General features: G+C 42.1%; 1 protein-coding gene across 2 annotated transcripts in view; it reads right to left on the bottom strand.

Annotated features, from left to right (window-relative positions):
* LOC117511305 (centrosomal protein of 120 kDa) overlaps positions 1 to 17,052 on the bottom strand; it is an 87,545-nt gene extending 70,493 nt beyond the window's left edge. For both annotated transcript variants that reach the window (XR_004560928.1, XM_034171333.1), the window contains exons 1-4: positions 16,906 to 17,052; positions 5,166 to 5,322; positions 4,307 to 4,421; positions 3,956 to 4,097 (exon numbers count right to left, since the gene is read on the bottom strand). Coding sequence is in view for 1 of the 2 variants with exons in the window: in XM_034171333.1 (XP_034027224.1) it covers positions 3,956 to 4,097; positions 4,307 to 4,421; positions 5,166 to 5,322; positions 16,906 to 16,954 (463 nt within the window). In the remaining variant the exon portion in view is untranslated. The remainder of the gene's footprint in view (positions 1 to 3,955; positions 4,098 to 4,306; positions 4,422 to 5,165; positions 5,323 to 16,905) is intronic.
* Positions 17,053 to 18,034: the final 982 nt, after the last annotated feature.

The following is an 18,034-nucleotide window of genomic DNA, read 5'->3' as shown; positions in this document are numbered from 1 at the left end:
ATCTTATCTAACAGCCGCCGCCTTCTCTGGGCCCGAGCTCATTTGAAATGGACAGATGCAAAGTGGAAAAGTGTGCTGTGGTCTGATGAGTCCACATTTCAAATTGTTTTTGGAAATCATGGATGTCGTGTCCTCCGGACAAAAGAGGAAAAAGACCATCAAGATTGTTACTAGCGCAAAGTTCAAAACCCAGCATCTGTGATGGTATGGAGGTGTGTTAGTGCCCATGGCATAGACAACTTACACATCTGTGATGGCACCATCAATGCTGAAAGATACATCCAGGTTTTGGAGCAACACATGCTGCCATCCAAGCAACGTCTTTTTCAGGGACGTCCCTGCTTATTTCAGGAAGACAATGCCAAGCCACATTCTGCACGCGTTACAACAGAGTGGCTTTGTAGTAAGAGTGCGGGTACTAGACTGGCCTGCCTGCAGTTCAACCCTGTCACCACCTGAAAATGTGTGGCGCATTATGAAGCACAAAATATGACAATGGAGACCCCGGACTGTTGAACAACTGATGTCCTACATCAAGCAAGAATGGGAAAGAATTCCACCTACAAAGTTTCAACAATTAGTGTCCTCAGTTCCCAAACGCTTATTGAGTGTTGTTAGAAGGAAAGGTGATGTAACACAGTGGTAAACATATCACTGTCCCAGCTTTTTGAAACATGTTACAGGCATCCATTTCAGAATAAACAAATATTTGCACAAAAACAATAAAGTTTATCAGTTTGAATATTAAATATCTTGTCTTTGTTGTGTATTCAATTGAATATAGGTTGAAGAGGATTTGCAAATCACTGTATTCTGTTTTTATTTGCATTTTACACAACATCCAAACTTCACTGGAATTGGGGTTGAATTTTGGACCATTCTTCTTTACAAAACATCCCAGGTTTGTTGGTTTCTGAGCATGGACAGCCCCCTTAAGATCACACCACAGATTTTCAATAATATTCAGGTCTGGGGACTAAGATGGCCATTCCAGAATGTTGTACTTGTTCCTCTGCATGAATGCCTTAGTAGATTTTGAGCAGTGTTTTGGGGGTGTTGTCTTGTTGAAAGATCCAGCCCCGGTGCAACTTCAACTTTGTCAATGATTCATGAACATTGTTCTCAAGAATCTGCTGATACTGACTGGAATCCATGTGACCCTCAACTTGAACAAGATTCCCAGTACCTGCATTGGCCACACAGTCACACAGCATGATTGAACCACCTCCAAATTTTACTGTAGGTAGCAAGTGTTTTTCTTGGAAAGCCATGTTCTTTATCAGCCATGCATACTGCCCCTTTTTATGTCCAAATAACTTAATTTTAGTTTAGTCAGTCCACACCACCTTTTTCCAAAATGAAGCTGGCTTGTCCAAATGCGCTTTAACATACCTCAAGCGACTCCGTTTGTGGTGTCTACACAGAAAAGGATTCCTCTGCATTACAGCATCTCCTTGTGCAAAGTGCGCTGTATAGTTGAACGATGCACAGAGACACTATCTGATCATGTTGTAGGTCTTTGGAGCAGGTTTGTGGGTTGACTATGACTGTTCTCACCATCCTTTGCTTCAGCTTATCTGAGATTTTTCTTGGACTGCCACTTCAGGCCTTAACTAGTACTGTGCCTGTGGTCTTCCATTTCCTCACTATGTTCCTCAGAGTGGAAACTGACAGCTGAAATCTCTGAGACAGCTTTTTGTATCCTTCCCCTAAACCATGATGTTGAACAATCTGTTTTCAGGTCATTTGAGAGTTGTTTAGAGGCTCCCATGTTGCCACTCATTAGAAGAGATGCAAAGAGGGGAAACATTTGCAAATGGCCACCTTAAATACCCTTTCTCATGATTGGATTCACCTGTGTAAGGAGGTCATGGTTTAATGAGCTTACCAAACCAATTTTGTGTTCCAATAATTAGTGCTAAATGTATTCAAATCAATAAAATGACAAGGGTGCCCAAATTTACACACCTACCCAATTTTGTTTAAATAATTATTGCACAATTTCCTTAAATATTAGAAACGTCATTTCACTTCTCAAATAGTGTGCTCGTATGCTATATGATATATTTAACTGAAATTTCTGATACAGACAACCAATGATTTATAAAGGAAAATCATGAAAATGATCAGGGATGCCCAAATTTTGCATACAACTGCATGTGTTACACTAAGGGTGCAGTTCCTTACTCACACAGTCATTTTAGCTTTTAGATTTTTATTCCTTTTAATTCATGATGCAGAGGGAGCTGAGCCAAAAGGCAAAGCTCTCGATCTACTGGTCAATCCTCGTTCCTACTCTCACCTATGGTCATGAGGGTTGGGTGATGACCGAAAGAACTAGATCACGGGTACAAGCGGCTAAAATGGGCTTCCTTAGGAGGGTGGCTGGTGTCTCCCTTAGAGATAAGGTGAGAAGCTTGGTCATCTGTGGGGAGTTCAGAGTAGAGCCGCTGCTCCTTTGCGTTGAAAGGAGACAGCTGAAGTGGTTCGGGCATCTGGTAAGGATGCCTCCTGGGCGCCTCCCTAGGGAGGTGTTCGAGGCACGTCCATCTGGGAGAAGACCCCGGGGAAGACCCAGGACTAAGTGGAGAGATTATATCTCCATACTGGTCTGGGAACGCCTAGGGATCCCCAGTTGGAGGCGGTCAATGTGGCCAGAGAAAGGGAAGTCCAGGGTCCTCTGCTGGAGCTCTTGCTCACTTATCCCGGATAAGTGGTTGAAGATGACTAAGATTACTTTTCACTTTGAATTTAAAGGGCATAATTTTAACAATTTTAATATAAAAGCCCAATTGTTTTGTTTTGATGTCCTAAATATATGTAATGTAAAAGCTCAAGGGGTTCACAAACTTTTTCACAGCACTGTGTATGTGTGTGTATGACAGTGTTACAATAATGCCGTTCTTTCTTTTTGCAGGAAAATGTGTATTAATACAATACAAGTGATATATAATGCCGTGTTCACACCACACGATGCCACAAATTTGCATCCCTCGCCTGGCGATGGACACGCCACCATCACCTGGGGTGTCGCTCTGCTTTCGCTGCGACAATTCACCCCAATGCGTCGTCAAATAGGAGGAGCTTCCATTCCACTAGCCGGTTGTCAGTCAAGTCAACATGCCGAACCTTGATCACACGAAGCGAGTTGCTGTACTCTATTTGTTGTGGAAAGCTGACAAATGTCATCAGCGGCGCTGTCCCTGGGTTCACAACAACCTCATGAGATGTTCCTAATTTGGGGAGTTTCATTATTTGCTGCAGGAGCTGCGTCTGGATGTAGGCCGCTTTCAGCGGTACTTCCACCTCTCCGGAACCCAGTCTGAGAACCTCCTGTCCCATTCGTGCGCACATGTAAACAAAGAAAAAAAAACTGGCTGGCGCTGCAGTTCCTTGCTCTCCTCTCCAACGCCGACATAATTGTGTTATAAACCAGTCACCATTTCTTTTATTATACATCTGTGTAGTTAATAAAATTATATCATAGACGATTCGTTTGTGCGCGCACATGAAAAAAAAAAAAAAAAAAACTGGCTGCTGTCGCTGCTGCTCACTCCCCCCTCAAACTCTGTCATAATTGTGAAATAAAGGACAAAAGGGACATAAGTCCTGCTCACAGGCTGGCTTCCAGAGACAGGACATGTCCACATCAAGTATAAACTCCAGACATCTCCACGTCACTATATATCCAGTTCCTGATTGGTCATCGCAACACAACAAGACGAAAAAGTACAGATTTTTCAACTTGGGGAGGAGGGCAACGCGACACGATATCGCACCACAAATGCACCAATCGCTCAAAATCGCTTCATTCACATCCATCCCGTTGCATTGCGTGGCTTGAACTTTTGTGGTGCCACAACGCACCCTTCCATAGGGATTACATGGCAACCTGTCACTGCCGTCGCTTGCATGTCGTCCAGTGTGAACGCGGCATAACATGTAATCAGCTGACCTTTTGGGTGCAGGGCCTTCTTGGCTTTCAACCTTTCAGGAGAGCATTCAGTCATTGAGTCACTCTCCAGCAACATGCTCAGCAGGAGGGCTGGTCGCCGTTTGGTGTATTTACTGCTGAGCAACGGATACCAGCGCGGCTCCTAACATTCCAAAAAAATAAATCAAAGTTTGTTTTAATAATAATAGTAATCAATAATGAGTGTACTCATGATTTAAAGAATGTAAATCCCAGACGTGAACAAGAACGATGGCTGGATCAAATCTAGCAATGTTACAGGCGAGATGTGATGCTTTGCAACTTCAAGTTCAGCACAACGCCCAATGGGACACAAGAGGAGAGACCATTTACCTGTTTGACCTCCTGCACAGACCGGAGGTCCAGGACAATGTAGCCGACACACTCGCTTGCTGTGCTGACGGAGTCCACAGTGAAACACTGGAGCTTGATGGGAGTCCTCTGTAGTCTGACAGGACAAGAAAGTACCATACGTCTTTGTTGCACTTCACTTTTGCTTCGATTTTGTGCACTTTGACTTTTGCAAATTATGAAGGTAAGCTGAGACATTCTTAGTTGCCCATGCAGAAACAATGTGTTTCCCGTTTGTCAACTGTTGTTTGTTCTTTTCTGCCCGAAACCCAAAAATGCCAAACATGGTCTGTGCTTGTGCAATTTTGTTTGATTTCCCAAGACTGTTAGCAAAAACTAGAACCAGGATTTGAAGGTACGTGTCAGTGACTTGATAAATCAGTCAAGAAGAATTCCCAATGAATTTTGTTCGACACAGCTACATCATGGATTATTTAAATGTGTTAATTTACATAATGTGTGTTGATGCGTCGCAATGATGGAGTAATGGCTGTGCTTAGTCAGAGCATGAACTCCACAGAAGAGCAAGCTAAAGCAAAATAAAACCTCATCTTCAATCATCTAAAGTTTGGGGGAGTGACAGTGACCCCCCGTGCATGTGAACAGCCTTGTTGCTCCACCAATCTGCCTGCCCAGTAAATTCTGAGCCTCTGAATCATATCTGTTTCCAATCTGTATTGAAAAAATAAAAATAAACCTGTCTATTTTTACCGTTCCATTTTCCATGACTGGGCAGTGAAACAAAATCCCGCACATTTTATTTCACTGCAGTCTGTGTGCTTCTTCTACCTTTGCTCTGAATGTACGGCAATGCACTGTGCAGCAACCACACGTAACAAACCTGTGCTGTTGCAGCATCCGACGGTCCAGCTCCCAGGCCAGCTCGGTACAGAACTGAGGCTGCTCGATGTGCTCCACAGGGTCTGTAGCCAGCCGCTCACCATGAAAGCTGGCCTGGACCACCAGACTGAGCCGAGGCGTCTTTGGGAAGTGACGACCTGGAGAAATCACCCAAAGACGAGTTTATATCACAAACTCATATTTACACATCAAGCAAAATCCTGGCTGGCAGTAGGGACTGTGGATTTGACAGGAGGGATGGTTGCCAAATCACAGTGCTGCACATCTTCACTTTGCGAAATACAACATATTGCTCTGCTCCAAACTTTTTATTTGAATTTTAGGCTACATTTTGATGTACAATGTAGTAGCAAAAATCTGGAAACAAATATTTCTCCATAAGCTAATCACTAAAATCAAATTCCATACTTTTCCGTACTGCATAGGAACCTGTTAATTTTCCAAATGTGAAGCAAACATATAACATAGTCTAGCTTAGAGGATTTCAAGCAGAACATTACCAATACATGATGTTGAAATTAAAATTGTAACTGAAAGCAAATTTCTATTAAATTACGTTAACTCCAAAAACATATAACGAATGGCAATTCTGTATGAACCCCATGATCTCATCTCTATATTCACTAATCCCTTTATATCAGAGGTCTCAAACCGGTTCCAGAAAGGGCCGAGAGGGTGCAGGCTTTCTGTGCAACCACCCACTCCAGCAGGTGATTTCACTGATTAACTGATTTCACCTGCTCAAACTGATGTTAATCAGTGAATCAGTGGCCTTCTTGCTCTCGGTCGGGACGGTCGCATTTTTCTCTCCTCCTCCCTCCCCAACTTTCCTGCTACTGTAGCATGTTTTGTCTGTGAGGCTGCCAGCTCTGCTCCTCTGGAAAACGGCAAAATGGATCTGATTAAGTGGTCTCTGAACGCAACTGATACTGTTTTTTTTTCACAAGGCACTCGGGAGAGGAGGACCCGACCTGTCCTGCCGGGACATGTGACGGGTTACGTGACGGACAGCTGGCGGAGGTGGCAAGTCATGTGCCTGTACACGTTGTCTGTGGAGGACGTTGAAGATGTTTACTTATTTGGAGCTGTGGTGACCGGGTTTCTGCTGTGTGGAGCGGCCGCAGCACTGGTTTACCAGAAAATTAAGAAGGTGGAGGCGGCATTAATTGGCCCGTCCAGGTTGCCCCACATGATTGATTCGATTGGAAGGGCAGTGTCAGCTCAGTCGGCGGGTGTCAACTGCACGTTGGAATCCATCTTGGGGACAATGGCTGCACTGGAAAACCGCTTTGATCGTCTGTAAGACCACATCTCTCCTCTATTCAGAAGTATTTGGGAGCCACTCTGAAGACTGTGGAATCTGCCAGGCATCTATTAATCTGAATATCTATTTGGTTCCCAAACACCAGCTGTCCTTCAAGGCCCAAGGCCGCTGGGATAAAATCCCCCCCCCCCCCCCCCCCGAAGAACACTCCTGATAGCCTCGCTCCTCGTCTCCCCCACCTCGTCTTCTACTGCCTCCCTCCCTTCCCAGTCCTGAGATGTTGACTGTGGGACCTTGAGACTCTGGTGGACTGATTCAGGACTGGGATCCCCATTAATAGCGCCATCTATGACATACTGCATTGAGGTTTAGGAAAATACATGTAAAACAAACACTAATTGAACATTGTTATTGCAAAAGAAAACTGTCAGTAATAAACCTTACCTTGAGCCAACTAACCCACGATGTATTTGCTGAAACATTCTGAAATTCATGGACTTAGTTGATTACATTATACAATACAAAGCAAAAAACAAACTCCTACAGTATTCCAACATGTTCAAAATCTGTTTAAAAGGAAGGACTCCAGTTACACCTTGAGAGGAACATTATTATTTGGTAATCCGAAGACAAAACTACAAAAAATATACAACCTCAATTCCAGTGAAGTTGGGACGTTGCGTAAAATGTAAACAAAAACATAATACAAATCCTCTTTAAACTATATTCAATTGAATACACAACAAAGACAAGATATTTAATGTTCAAACTGATAACCTTTATTATTTTTATGCAAATATTTGCTCATTTTGAAATGGATGCCTGCAACACGTTTCAAAAAAGTTGGGACAGTGGTATGTTTACCACTGTTACATCACCTTTCCTTCTAACAACACTCAACAGAGGGTTTTCATGTGACGTCCCGCGGCCATTCTGGATTACAACGTGGTGGCCGCTGTGATACGCTACGTGCATTTGGTGAACAACTGCAGAAGCTTCAACGTCGGCTGACAGAGATCCGCCGCTACCAGAAATCCACTGCTACCAGAATTTTACCTTATTTTATTTGGCAATAAAATTATATAAGAATACATAAAAAATACCGCTGAGGATAACACAAGAACGCTCCCAAGACGGATGCTTATTTACATTGTGGTCCTCGAGCACCGAGCTGCTGATCCGCAAGCTGCCCTTCTAGAGCCTGGTGAGAGAAATCGCTCAGGACTTCAAGACAACCTCCGCTTTCAGAGCTCCGCTGTGATGCTCTGCAGGAGGCTGGCGAGGCTGACCTGGTCAGTAGCTTCCTAGTTCAAAATATCGCAGTGTGACACTGTCAGCTAGTTTGTTACATCACCACTAAATTCACTATCTGGTATAAGATACGGATCCACTGAACCAACTGCTACACATCTATCACGATAAATAACTTTATCTCAAGGATTTAAAACATTGTAATAACTGGACATTCTCTCCATTTTTCTATCACGCGCCAGCCTCCTTGTAATCCAGAATGGAGACGGCACCTGTCCTGCAGCAAATTGGTCACATGATTGAAAACCCTCTATAAGCATTTGGGAACTGAGGACACTAATTGTTGAAGCTTTGTAGGTGGAATTCTTTCCCATTCTTGCTTGATGTACGACTTCAGTTGTTCAACAGTCTGAGGTCTCTGTTGTCGCATTTTGCACTTCATAATGCGCCACACATTTTCAATGGCCAACAGGTCTGGACTGCAGGCAGGCCAGTCTAGTACCCGCACTCTTTTACTACGAAGCCACGCTGTTGTAACACGTACAGAATGTGGCTTGGCATTGTCTTGCTGAAATAAGCAGGGGTGTCCTTGAAAAAGACTGCTCATGCCATGAGCACTAACACACCCCCATACCATCACAGATGCTGGCTTTTGAACTTTGCGCTGTTAACATTCTGGATGGTCTTTTTCCTCTTTTGTCCAGAGAACACGACATCCATGATTTCCAATTTCGTTGTTGTTGCACTCATGTAATGACAATGACAATAAATCAAATCTCAATCTCTCATTACAAAAACAAATGTTGGGCAATTGTTTTGATTAAAATGATTGGCATTTGGCCTATGTCTAAAACAGGTTAACCCGGGCAGCACTGGGTACCCCAGCTAGTGAATGAATAAATTATTAGCGAAGGGGAAAATAACTGTCCCTGTGGGGGAAAACAAAGTGTAAACATTTGGAATAACTGTCCCGAAAGTGCTGACTTTTCAATCTCTTGTGATGAGTATAATTTTCTAAGGTAAAAAGGGGGTGGGTGATGAATATAAACTGGTGGATCATATTGCAGCGGGATTGAGTCAACCATCTGTTGAGGGTACATGATAACCAAAAAATGTAGGTAGATTTAATTACATCCATTTCAATGTGCAAAGACGGAATAATCTGACCAGAGACACTATGACTGGACAACATGAACAACTAGAAGCTACACTGATGGATTACTAAAACAGATTGGCTTTGGACTCTGTTATAGCCGAAAGGGGGATGTATGCCACATGTTTGGCCAAAGAGTGCTGTGCATGTATCCCAAAACAATATCGCACCTATGCACCTGATGGCTCTGTAAGCAGAGCCCTGAAGGGACTAAAAGAAACTGTTTGAGGAATTGGCTGAAAATTCTTCAGTTAATAAATAGCTGACTGGTTTTACACACACATTTCTGCAAGTGGAAAGGACTGGTAGCTTTGATTCTAATTTCTCTGACTGTAGCAGTAACTGTACTGGTCCACTGTATAAGACATTTGTCTCTCAAATGCATCACTACTGCCTTATGCTGCATTCACACTGGGCGCGACGTGAGCGACAGCAGCGACAGGCTGCCATGTAATCCCTGTGGAATGACGTGTTTTGGCACTAAGTCATGCAGCGCAACGCGATGGACGCGATGGATGCGATTTTGAGCGATTGGCGCGTTTGTGGCGCGATATTGCGTCACATCACGTCGCGTTGCCCTCCTCCCCAAGTTGAAAAATCTGAACTTTTTTGTCTCATCGCGCCGCGATGACCAATCAGGGACTGAATATGTAGTGACGTGGAGATGTCTGGAGTTTGACTGAAGATGTGAACATGTCCTGTCTCTGGTAGTCAGCCTGTGAGCAGGACTTATGTCTCTTTTTTCCTTTATTTCACAATTATGGCAGTTTTTGGAGCGAGCAGCAGCACCACAGCAGCAGGAGCGGAGTTTCTTTTTCTTTTTACCCTACGTGCGCGCGCGAGCGAATCGTCCATGAAGATTATTTTACTTATTAACTACACAGATGTATAATAAAACAAATGGCGACTGGTTTCTAAACACAATTATGACAGAGTTTTTTTGGGAAAGAGCGAGGAGCAGCCCCATAGCAAGCAGCTGAATTTTTTTTTTTTTTTTTTTTTTTTACGGCGCACGCGAGCGAATCGTCCATGGAGATTATTTTACTTATTAACTACACAGAAGTATAACAAAGCAAATGGTGACTGGTTTCTAAACACAATGATGACAGTTTTGGAGCAGAAGCCCCACAGCTGCTGTGGGGCTGCAGGGGGAGCGGAGTTTCTCTATTCTTTATTTTTTTTACGTGCGCGCGCGAGTGAATCATCTGTGGAGAATATTTTATTACTACACAGATGTATAATAAAACAAATGATGACTTGTTTCTAAACACAATTATGACAGAGTTTTTGGGTTAAGAGCGAGGAGCAGCCCCACAGCAAGGAGCAGAGTTTTTTTTTTTTAATTGTTTACATGTGCGCGCGTGAACAGGACAGGAGGTTCTCAAACTGGGTCCCGCAGAGGTGGAAGGACCACTGAAAGCAGCCGTCATCCAGATGCAGCTCCTGCAGCAAATGATGATACTCCCTGAATTGGGAACATCTCATGATGTTTGTCAGCTTTCCATAACAACTCGCTCCGTGTGATCAAGGTCCATCATGTTAACTTGACTGACAACCGGAGCCGGCGAGCGGATTGGAAGCTCCTCCTATTTGATGACGCACCGGGGCGAATTTTCACAGCAAAAGCAGAGCGACACACTGGGCGATGGTGGAGCGTCCGTCGCCACACGATCCCTGCGAATTTGTAGCGTCTGATCGCGCCCGGTGTGAACGCGGCATTAGATAACAAACTGGGTGCCCCTCACCCCTATTAAATGCCACAGCACTCTCCTAACGCAACAGACCTTCAATGAAGAACGTCATGTTTTTACTGCTGTTACTGTGTTCTATGTTTTAATTTTCCTTCTTCTAGCAATTTTTATTTGTTTTATTGACTTTTTAGTGATTCACTGATACGCATTGTGGATGTTTTCCATGATGCACTGTGCAATGAAGAATGCTTGCTGCTCTTAATCTGGCAACAAAGAACCACCACTTACATCTTTTTTGCTACAGATTATAGGTGCTGCAATGAAGTAACCGCTTACACATCATCAGGGTGCAGGGTTGAGGGCTAAACTGAATGTGGGCCTTAGATCCTTTCCAAATAATGGTAATAATATGTATCTGATCCTGTCTTTATTAATTTTTTTAAACTGCAAGGCATTGGAAATACAGTCGCATCCCTTCAACAAGCAGTGTTCGCATTTGAGAACAAGCTGGAGCTCTTCATTGCGGATATTGAAACGGGCCATTTACTGCACTTTGAAAAACTGAGGGAGTTTAAAGATGCCTGCACATCAAGTAACCCCACTCGACATGTTGATATTCAGCAGCTAGCTGGCATGACATCTAATCTCCTGCAGTTGTTCAAAGCACGTTTTGGAGATTTTCATGAGCACAGTCGTCTTTTTCAATTAATCACTCATCTACACGAGTGCGTACTGGATGCAGTGGAGCTGAGTTACATCCCTGGTGTGTCTATCGGAGAGTTTGAGCTTGAGGTTGCTGATCTGAAGGCCTCAGACATGTGGGTGAATAAGTCCAAGTCACTGACAGAAGATTTGGAAAGACTTGCACGACAACAAGCAGAGCTGGCCAGCCAGCACAAGTGACAGAAATGAAAAAACTTCCACACGCAGACGAGCTGATTGTCAAAACATGGAACGCGCTTCCAGTCACATACCGCACACTGCAGCGAGTGAGCATTGCTGTATTGACCATGTTTGGATCTACGTATACATGTGAGCAGTCCTTCTCTCATCTAAAACACATCAAGACCAACCTAAGATTACGTCTGACTGATGAAGCCTCGACGCCTGCATGAAGCTTAACCTCGCCGCGTATCAACCAGACTACAAAGCCATCAGCAAAACGATGCAGCACCAGAAGTCTCATTAATGGTGAGAAGTGTTTGTTTTTGTAAGCTTCAAATAACAACGTGGGAGGGTGGGAGAGAGGTGAGGCCGCCACAGAGACTTGTGACTTTATGAAGCACTTATCTGAGTCTAAAAAAAAAAAAAAAAAAAAAAAAAAGACCTGCTGAGACAAAGGCAGTCCACCCTTTGTCTCAAAGAAAGGGAGATGAGTGAGGTCAAATAATGTTAGACACCGTTAGAGCCATTTAGCTCTGTAACTTCTTACTTACCTGTTATCAATAAAAGTAATAACTTGACAGTACACTTTAAAATTGTTGGTCTTAATTAAAATAAATGATTTTAAATTGTATTCAGTGTTTTTAAAAATGGTATGGCTCTCATGAAAATTTTTTTTTTTTTTAAATTGGCTTTTATGGCTCTCTCCACCAAAAAGGTTCCTGACCCCTGCTCTATGTTGAACTGCAGACCCTGCAGCGGCTCTGTAATCAACCGCTACTGCAGTGCAGTGGTGGGCACACTTCCAATAATCCGATAACAGATCATCATCAAAGATAATGTTTTCGTTATTGCATTATCTTTTTAGATAACTTTAAAAACCATTATCGGACTAATTATCTTCCGATGAATTATCCTCCAATAACTTTTAGACCGATAACACAGTAAACCCAGCTGAACAACAGCAAACATTTTTAAAATTTTAAATCAGTTGAGACCTACCTGTTAAAAGTTTGAAATGTATATGTTACAGATAAGTTACAGATTATATAGTTCTACCCTCTGCAAACAGTAGAGAGATACTTCCAGGAAAAACCACTCTACCTCTGCAGGCAAAGGAGAACTAATCACCAAAAAAAAACAACATTTCTTTAACACCATACTGATATGCTGGCAATATCACCCAAGTCATCCAGAGGCATACATTTTTAACTTATGGTTCAAATTTTAACAAAACTAATTTTGGACAAGTTATTTAAAATACTGTCATGTCTGAAGTTTTATAAAGTGAAAGATCAGATATATGTTTTAGTTTTAAAATAATGTGCTAATTTTTAAGGTTTGTGAGCACATGCTGAGCCCAGCAGTGCATTATGGGTAGGACAGGGTGTTCACGACAGGACAAATGCATTCAGACACTATGTTCAAGCTCGACGGACAGCCAGCATTAAACTCTAGTGCCTAAAACTCTCGTGAATATATTCTCTGGGTTTACAGATGTCATTGTATTTGTGTCTGTTAATTTCCACGCATCTTAAATGTAGCAGACGGATTATTGGGGATTTTGTTTTGGAAAGATTTCAAGGCCTCTACCCGCCATCTACTGGCTAGTGGTGTTCATGGCAGTATTCGCCCTACGTGCTAAGCATCTGGGCACCAGTAGATGGCAGTGTTGTCAAATCAACTTTCTGGCTTTGCAAATGGCTTTTAAAAAAAAAAAAAACACAAAACAAAACAACAACAACAAAAAACATTACGAGACAGCTCTGCTGTGTTTGCACAGGCACAGTGCAAGTGGTTGGATACTTGTAGCTCTGCAGCAGCAGGATACCCTCACAACGGCCAACCAGAATAATATCAAACAGGTTTGATTTTCATTTGACCATACGATCGGCGAACAGGAGGTGGTCGTTAGATGTTAAACGCAGCTTGTTACTCCATGTACACTACACGATGCAGGACGCGCGCTTAACCTGAAACTCGGTCCAAAAAAATTCTCTCGCACAGTGTAAAGCCAACATTTATGTGTCAACAATATTGAGTGCATGTTTTACAACATCATAAAACATGCGCACATTCTCTCCACATGTAAAACATTTTGCGATGACACTTCCAGGACTCCGTAAAAATGCCTGTTTTTACAAATAAAAATGGAATATTTTACAAAAGCACATTTATCTCAATTATCTGTAAACACCAACACACGACACACATCACATTAACATGTTGGTTTACATAATGAATGATTGAACCAATCAGTGTTTGGCAGAGGCACTTTTACCCAGAATGCTTTGCAGTCTGTGTTTGTTACAAAACCTCAGAATTAGTGCCTTATTCAACATTAAAGATATGTTATATTTTAACTTTGTACAAATGACAGAATTGACATTAATGGAGTTATTCTATCAGTATTCACACAAAACCATAAGTTAGTATGACTTTATTTTTCAAGACCTCCGCCTGACCGGAGCGTTGTAATTGATAGAGAGTTAGCCTTATGGTTGCTCTCCGGGTGCCTCTGTAATAAACAAGCGCTTCCAGCAGGGGAGAATGTTGAAAGAAAAATGATGATTATGATTAGTAGAGAGCTGATTTTGTGGGTGCTCTCAAGATTCGTCTGTGCTGTGTTCTACAGAGGGCAGCATAGTCAAACATTCTGGCTCATTCTTTGGGTCTTTTGTCGCTTTTGATGCTTTCAAAAGCGATCGTGTTAAAAATTATTTCAGCTTCTTAGTAATTGCAAATGTACCAGAGACAACACGGGAATTTATCGGTTATCTGTAACTTCCGATACATTTTTGGGTGGTTTATCGATTTATCTTCATCAAAGATAACTTTTCAGTTATCTTATTATCTGTTAACGAAGTTAATTTTTGGTTATCTTGTGCCCATCACTGCTGCAGTGCGACTTCACTTTAAAGCTTCAACCAATGAAGCACAAATTCGATCCACTGCTTCATTGGTTCTTTGATTCGCTGCTCTTCAGAAGCGGCAAATCCGCTTCTTAACCCTCTCAAAGCCATTAAAATGTGTCAATCGTGAGTCACTTTTGTGTGGATTAAAGTCACTAACTGGGACTCTTGCTGCACTCAAGAAACAAGAATCACCATCCGTTCCGTTGGCACAGCTCCAAATGCTGCGCTGCTCTCTGCCGAGACAGAGTCCGGTCAGAATTAATAACTTCAAAGCGAATCGCTGCTTAAAATAAAATGACACCTCTTTCCAAATGTTGTAATACAGACAATAAACGACAATCGACCTAAAAGTATTTTTTTCCTCCAAAAATGAGACATCCTGTATTCTTTATAAATTACATCCTGACATGCAGCTCAACTCGAAGGTATGGTGTGATATTCATGCCAATAATGTCTGAAAGGAAATGCTTTTGACAAAAACTACAAATTTGTTTATATCTATTCATGTCAAGAGTTTAACCCTGGGAAATACCAGAGTGGTGCCAAATGGCACTTAAGGGGCTTTCACAGTGGCGTATTCGTAGAGCTGCTCATTGCAGCGTTGTGTTTCAGTTAAATACGCCCGAAATACGCGCGTACTCAGCCTTTAACAGTGTTCGTTCATATTTGCAGCTGCGTGTGTTCGCGTTTTTAAATGTGTGCACACAGTCGCGTGTACCATGCTGCACCAGTTCAGTGCTATTTTCTGCCTCTGTGGAAGTGCGCTCTGTTCTCTACTGCACGGTGTGGTGCGGCTCAAAACAGTCATTTAACATTTGTTTTTTTTTTTATGCAGCGAGGTGCGAGTTTATTTTAGAGTCACAGCTCTTTTCAGCTTTGATCAGACTGATCAATCAGGGCGTTTGATGAGCGCACGGACATGCAGCGAGTGCGCGTTTACTTTAAAGAGTCACAGCTCTGATTACACACAAGACAGAGAGAGAGAGAGAGAGAGAGAGAGAGAGAGAGGAGAGAGGAGAGAGAGAGAGAGAGAGAGAGAGGCTGCTTTTTCAAATCAAAGCAGCCAGCTAAGGTGTTTTGATCATGTGTTGAGGGCACCCCTCCAACTGGGAGGAGACCCCGGGGAGGCCCAGGACATGGTGAAGGGATTATATTTCCCAGGTGGCTTGGGAGCGCCTCGGGATCCCCTGGGAAGAGTTACATGACTTGGCAGAGGATAGGGAAGCATGAGATAAGCTGTTTGGTCTGCTGCCAGTGTGACTCAGACACTGATAATTGGCTTAAACTGAGATGACATGAAAATAGGACTATTATTAGGGGTCCAAGCCCGGCAGCAGTCCCAGCAAGGCTGGGAATCCTATTGTTTTTCATTCTATTTTTTATTATTTCTTAGCCTTAACAAATCTGATTTTTTTTTCCACCTACAGGTGGTGCTATAATAAAGAAAAATACATTTTCAACCAAAACTCAGACAACATTCATGTATGAACAGATTCTTTGAATATAGGCAAACCCATTTCTGTTTTACCATTTTTACATAGTATTGCAAAATATGTAAAACCATAAAAATCACTTCAATCAATACCAAAATTTGCAAGTGCCATCTCGGGATGAATTAGAGCTCATTCAAAGGAGCATGATAGCTCAAAAGATGCCAACTTTATAAAGGAGAAGAGGCTGCTGGCAGCAGTCAAAACATAAAGTGCTACATATCTTTGTAACAGTATCTCATGTAAACATGAATCCTGCTGCAAGGATACAGAAGAACGAGCAAAAGGCTGTGCAACAAATTTGACAAACATACATCAATAGGGGCGCTATAAATACAAAATTATTAATCTGAAATAAATGTGCACAGAACTGCACAAAATTTGCATGGTATGATCAGGGATCATGTCCGAGTTGAACCCTGCAATTTGGCGATGAAGCCCACATCTTGCAGCTGCACTGTTAGGACTCACACGGCCCTCCAGGGAGACTGGAGACATGGAATCCCATGCAGGGTTCCAGCCCCCTTTGCAGGTATACACAGCGTATACCTGCTGGCAGGTCCAGCTTTATGAGTATTTTGGTTACAACACAGGTTTTCTTTTGTTTCAGTTCACAGATTATGTTGTGATAAAAACTTGCTGAATTTCTCCAGTAACTGTCTTCACAACTACAGTAACAGAAGCGTTTTTAAGGCTGACATATTTCAAATTTGTTCTGATTTAATACACATTTGATGTATCCAATAATCAGCTTTTGGTACAAACTCCTAAGGAAGCAACACTGCCCCTGATGACGGATTTAGATAAAAGACGGAGCCCGTTTCCGTCAAAACATTTTTTTAATTGATGTAAAGTTTTAAATGTTAACAATATTCGCAAATTACATTATCTCACAAAGTAAATCTGGCCTTGTTTTCATGCATTTGACGGTCAAACCGCAGCGTTATTTCACTGTTTTAAATGACTTCATGAGGAAACAGACTTTAAACGAGTGATTTCACGAGGTACCAGAGACTTTAAACGGTGTTTATAAAAACGGTAACGTAAACTTTAAACGGGTGATTATACTCTTACCTTCCAGGATGAAAACAACAAGAAGAAGCTCTTCTGTCTTCGGCGCCATATCGACTTTTTTAAACAGTTTCAGGAGCAAACGTTTAAAGCGCTGACGCCCTCAGTAAAAGCCTCCTCATTGTGCCACAAATAAAACATAAAACACGGCGGAAAAAAACAGCTTTCAGCGACAAAAACAGTCCGCTCAGAAAACATACGCCTTGTTGTGGAGCTTTGGCGCCACCCATTTGTTTTCGGAGCGGAAGCGCCGAGGGATCCGCTCTGGAGATTATTGCCACCTGCTGGTGGGAGGCGGAACAGCAGGTGCAAGGAGCGCAGTCGATCATCATGGCGTAGTTCAGGGGTGGCCAAGATCGGTCCTCAAGAGCCACATTCCTGACACTCTTAGTTGTCTCCCTGCTCCAACACACCTGAATCCAATGAAAGACTCGTTAAGTCATTGTCAATTCAGTCAATTCAATCAAAAAAAATTGATTGAATTGAATTGATCATAGTTCTGCTGGACAAACTTTAGCCCATTGACTATTACATTTATAAGACATCAGCTTTACAAAACAAATTTTGAGCAATTGTTTTGATTAAAATGACTGGCATTTGGTTTATGTCTAAAACAGGTTAACCTGGGCAGTGCCGGGTACACTAGCTAGTACAGTATAATTTGTCAGCATTTAGCAACAACAAAAACAGAAGAAATAATAAGGTGATCACCAGCCACTAGCCCTAAGCTTCACTAAAAGACTCAGAGTTGATAACACTTTATATTAACTGCATGCTATAAAGCATTATTAAAACATTTATAAAGTGTAAGTAAATGCTTAAATAACTACTTGTAAAACATTTACAAAGCATTCATTTTTATTAGCTACTCATTGGTAAGAACATAAATACATGGCTTAATAATTATTAATAACAAAATATGTAATGTCTTTATAAATTATTTTTTAATTCTCTATAAACCATTTATGAATCCCACAATAACGACTTCTCTCTGCACCTATTATTTGTTCATCACATTCCTCTTCTGTTCTTTTACCTGCTACCTGCTCTCTGTTCTTTAATTTTTCCTATTTTCCTTTTTAGCTTTCTGAAATACTGTACCTCCGGTTAAGGAGGTCTTCATATTGAGCTT

Source organism: Thalassophryne amazonica, chromosome 5 (genome assembly GCF_902500255.1).
Source record: "Thalassophryne amazonica chromosome 5, fThaAma1.1, whole genome shotgun sequence".
NCBI classification, from domain to species: Eukaryota; Metazoa; Chordata; class Actinopteri; order Batrachoidiformes; family Batrachoididae; genus Thalassophryne; species Thalassophryne amazonica.
This window is presented reverse-complemented; position numbering and strand designations above follow the sequence as displayed.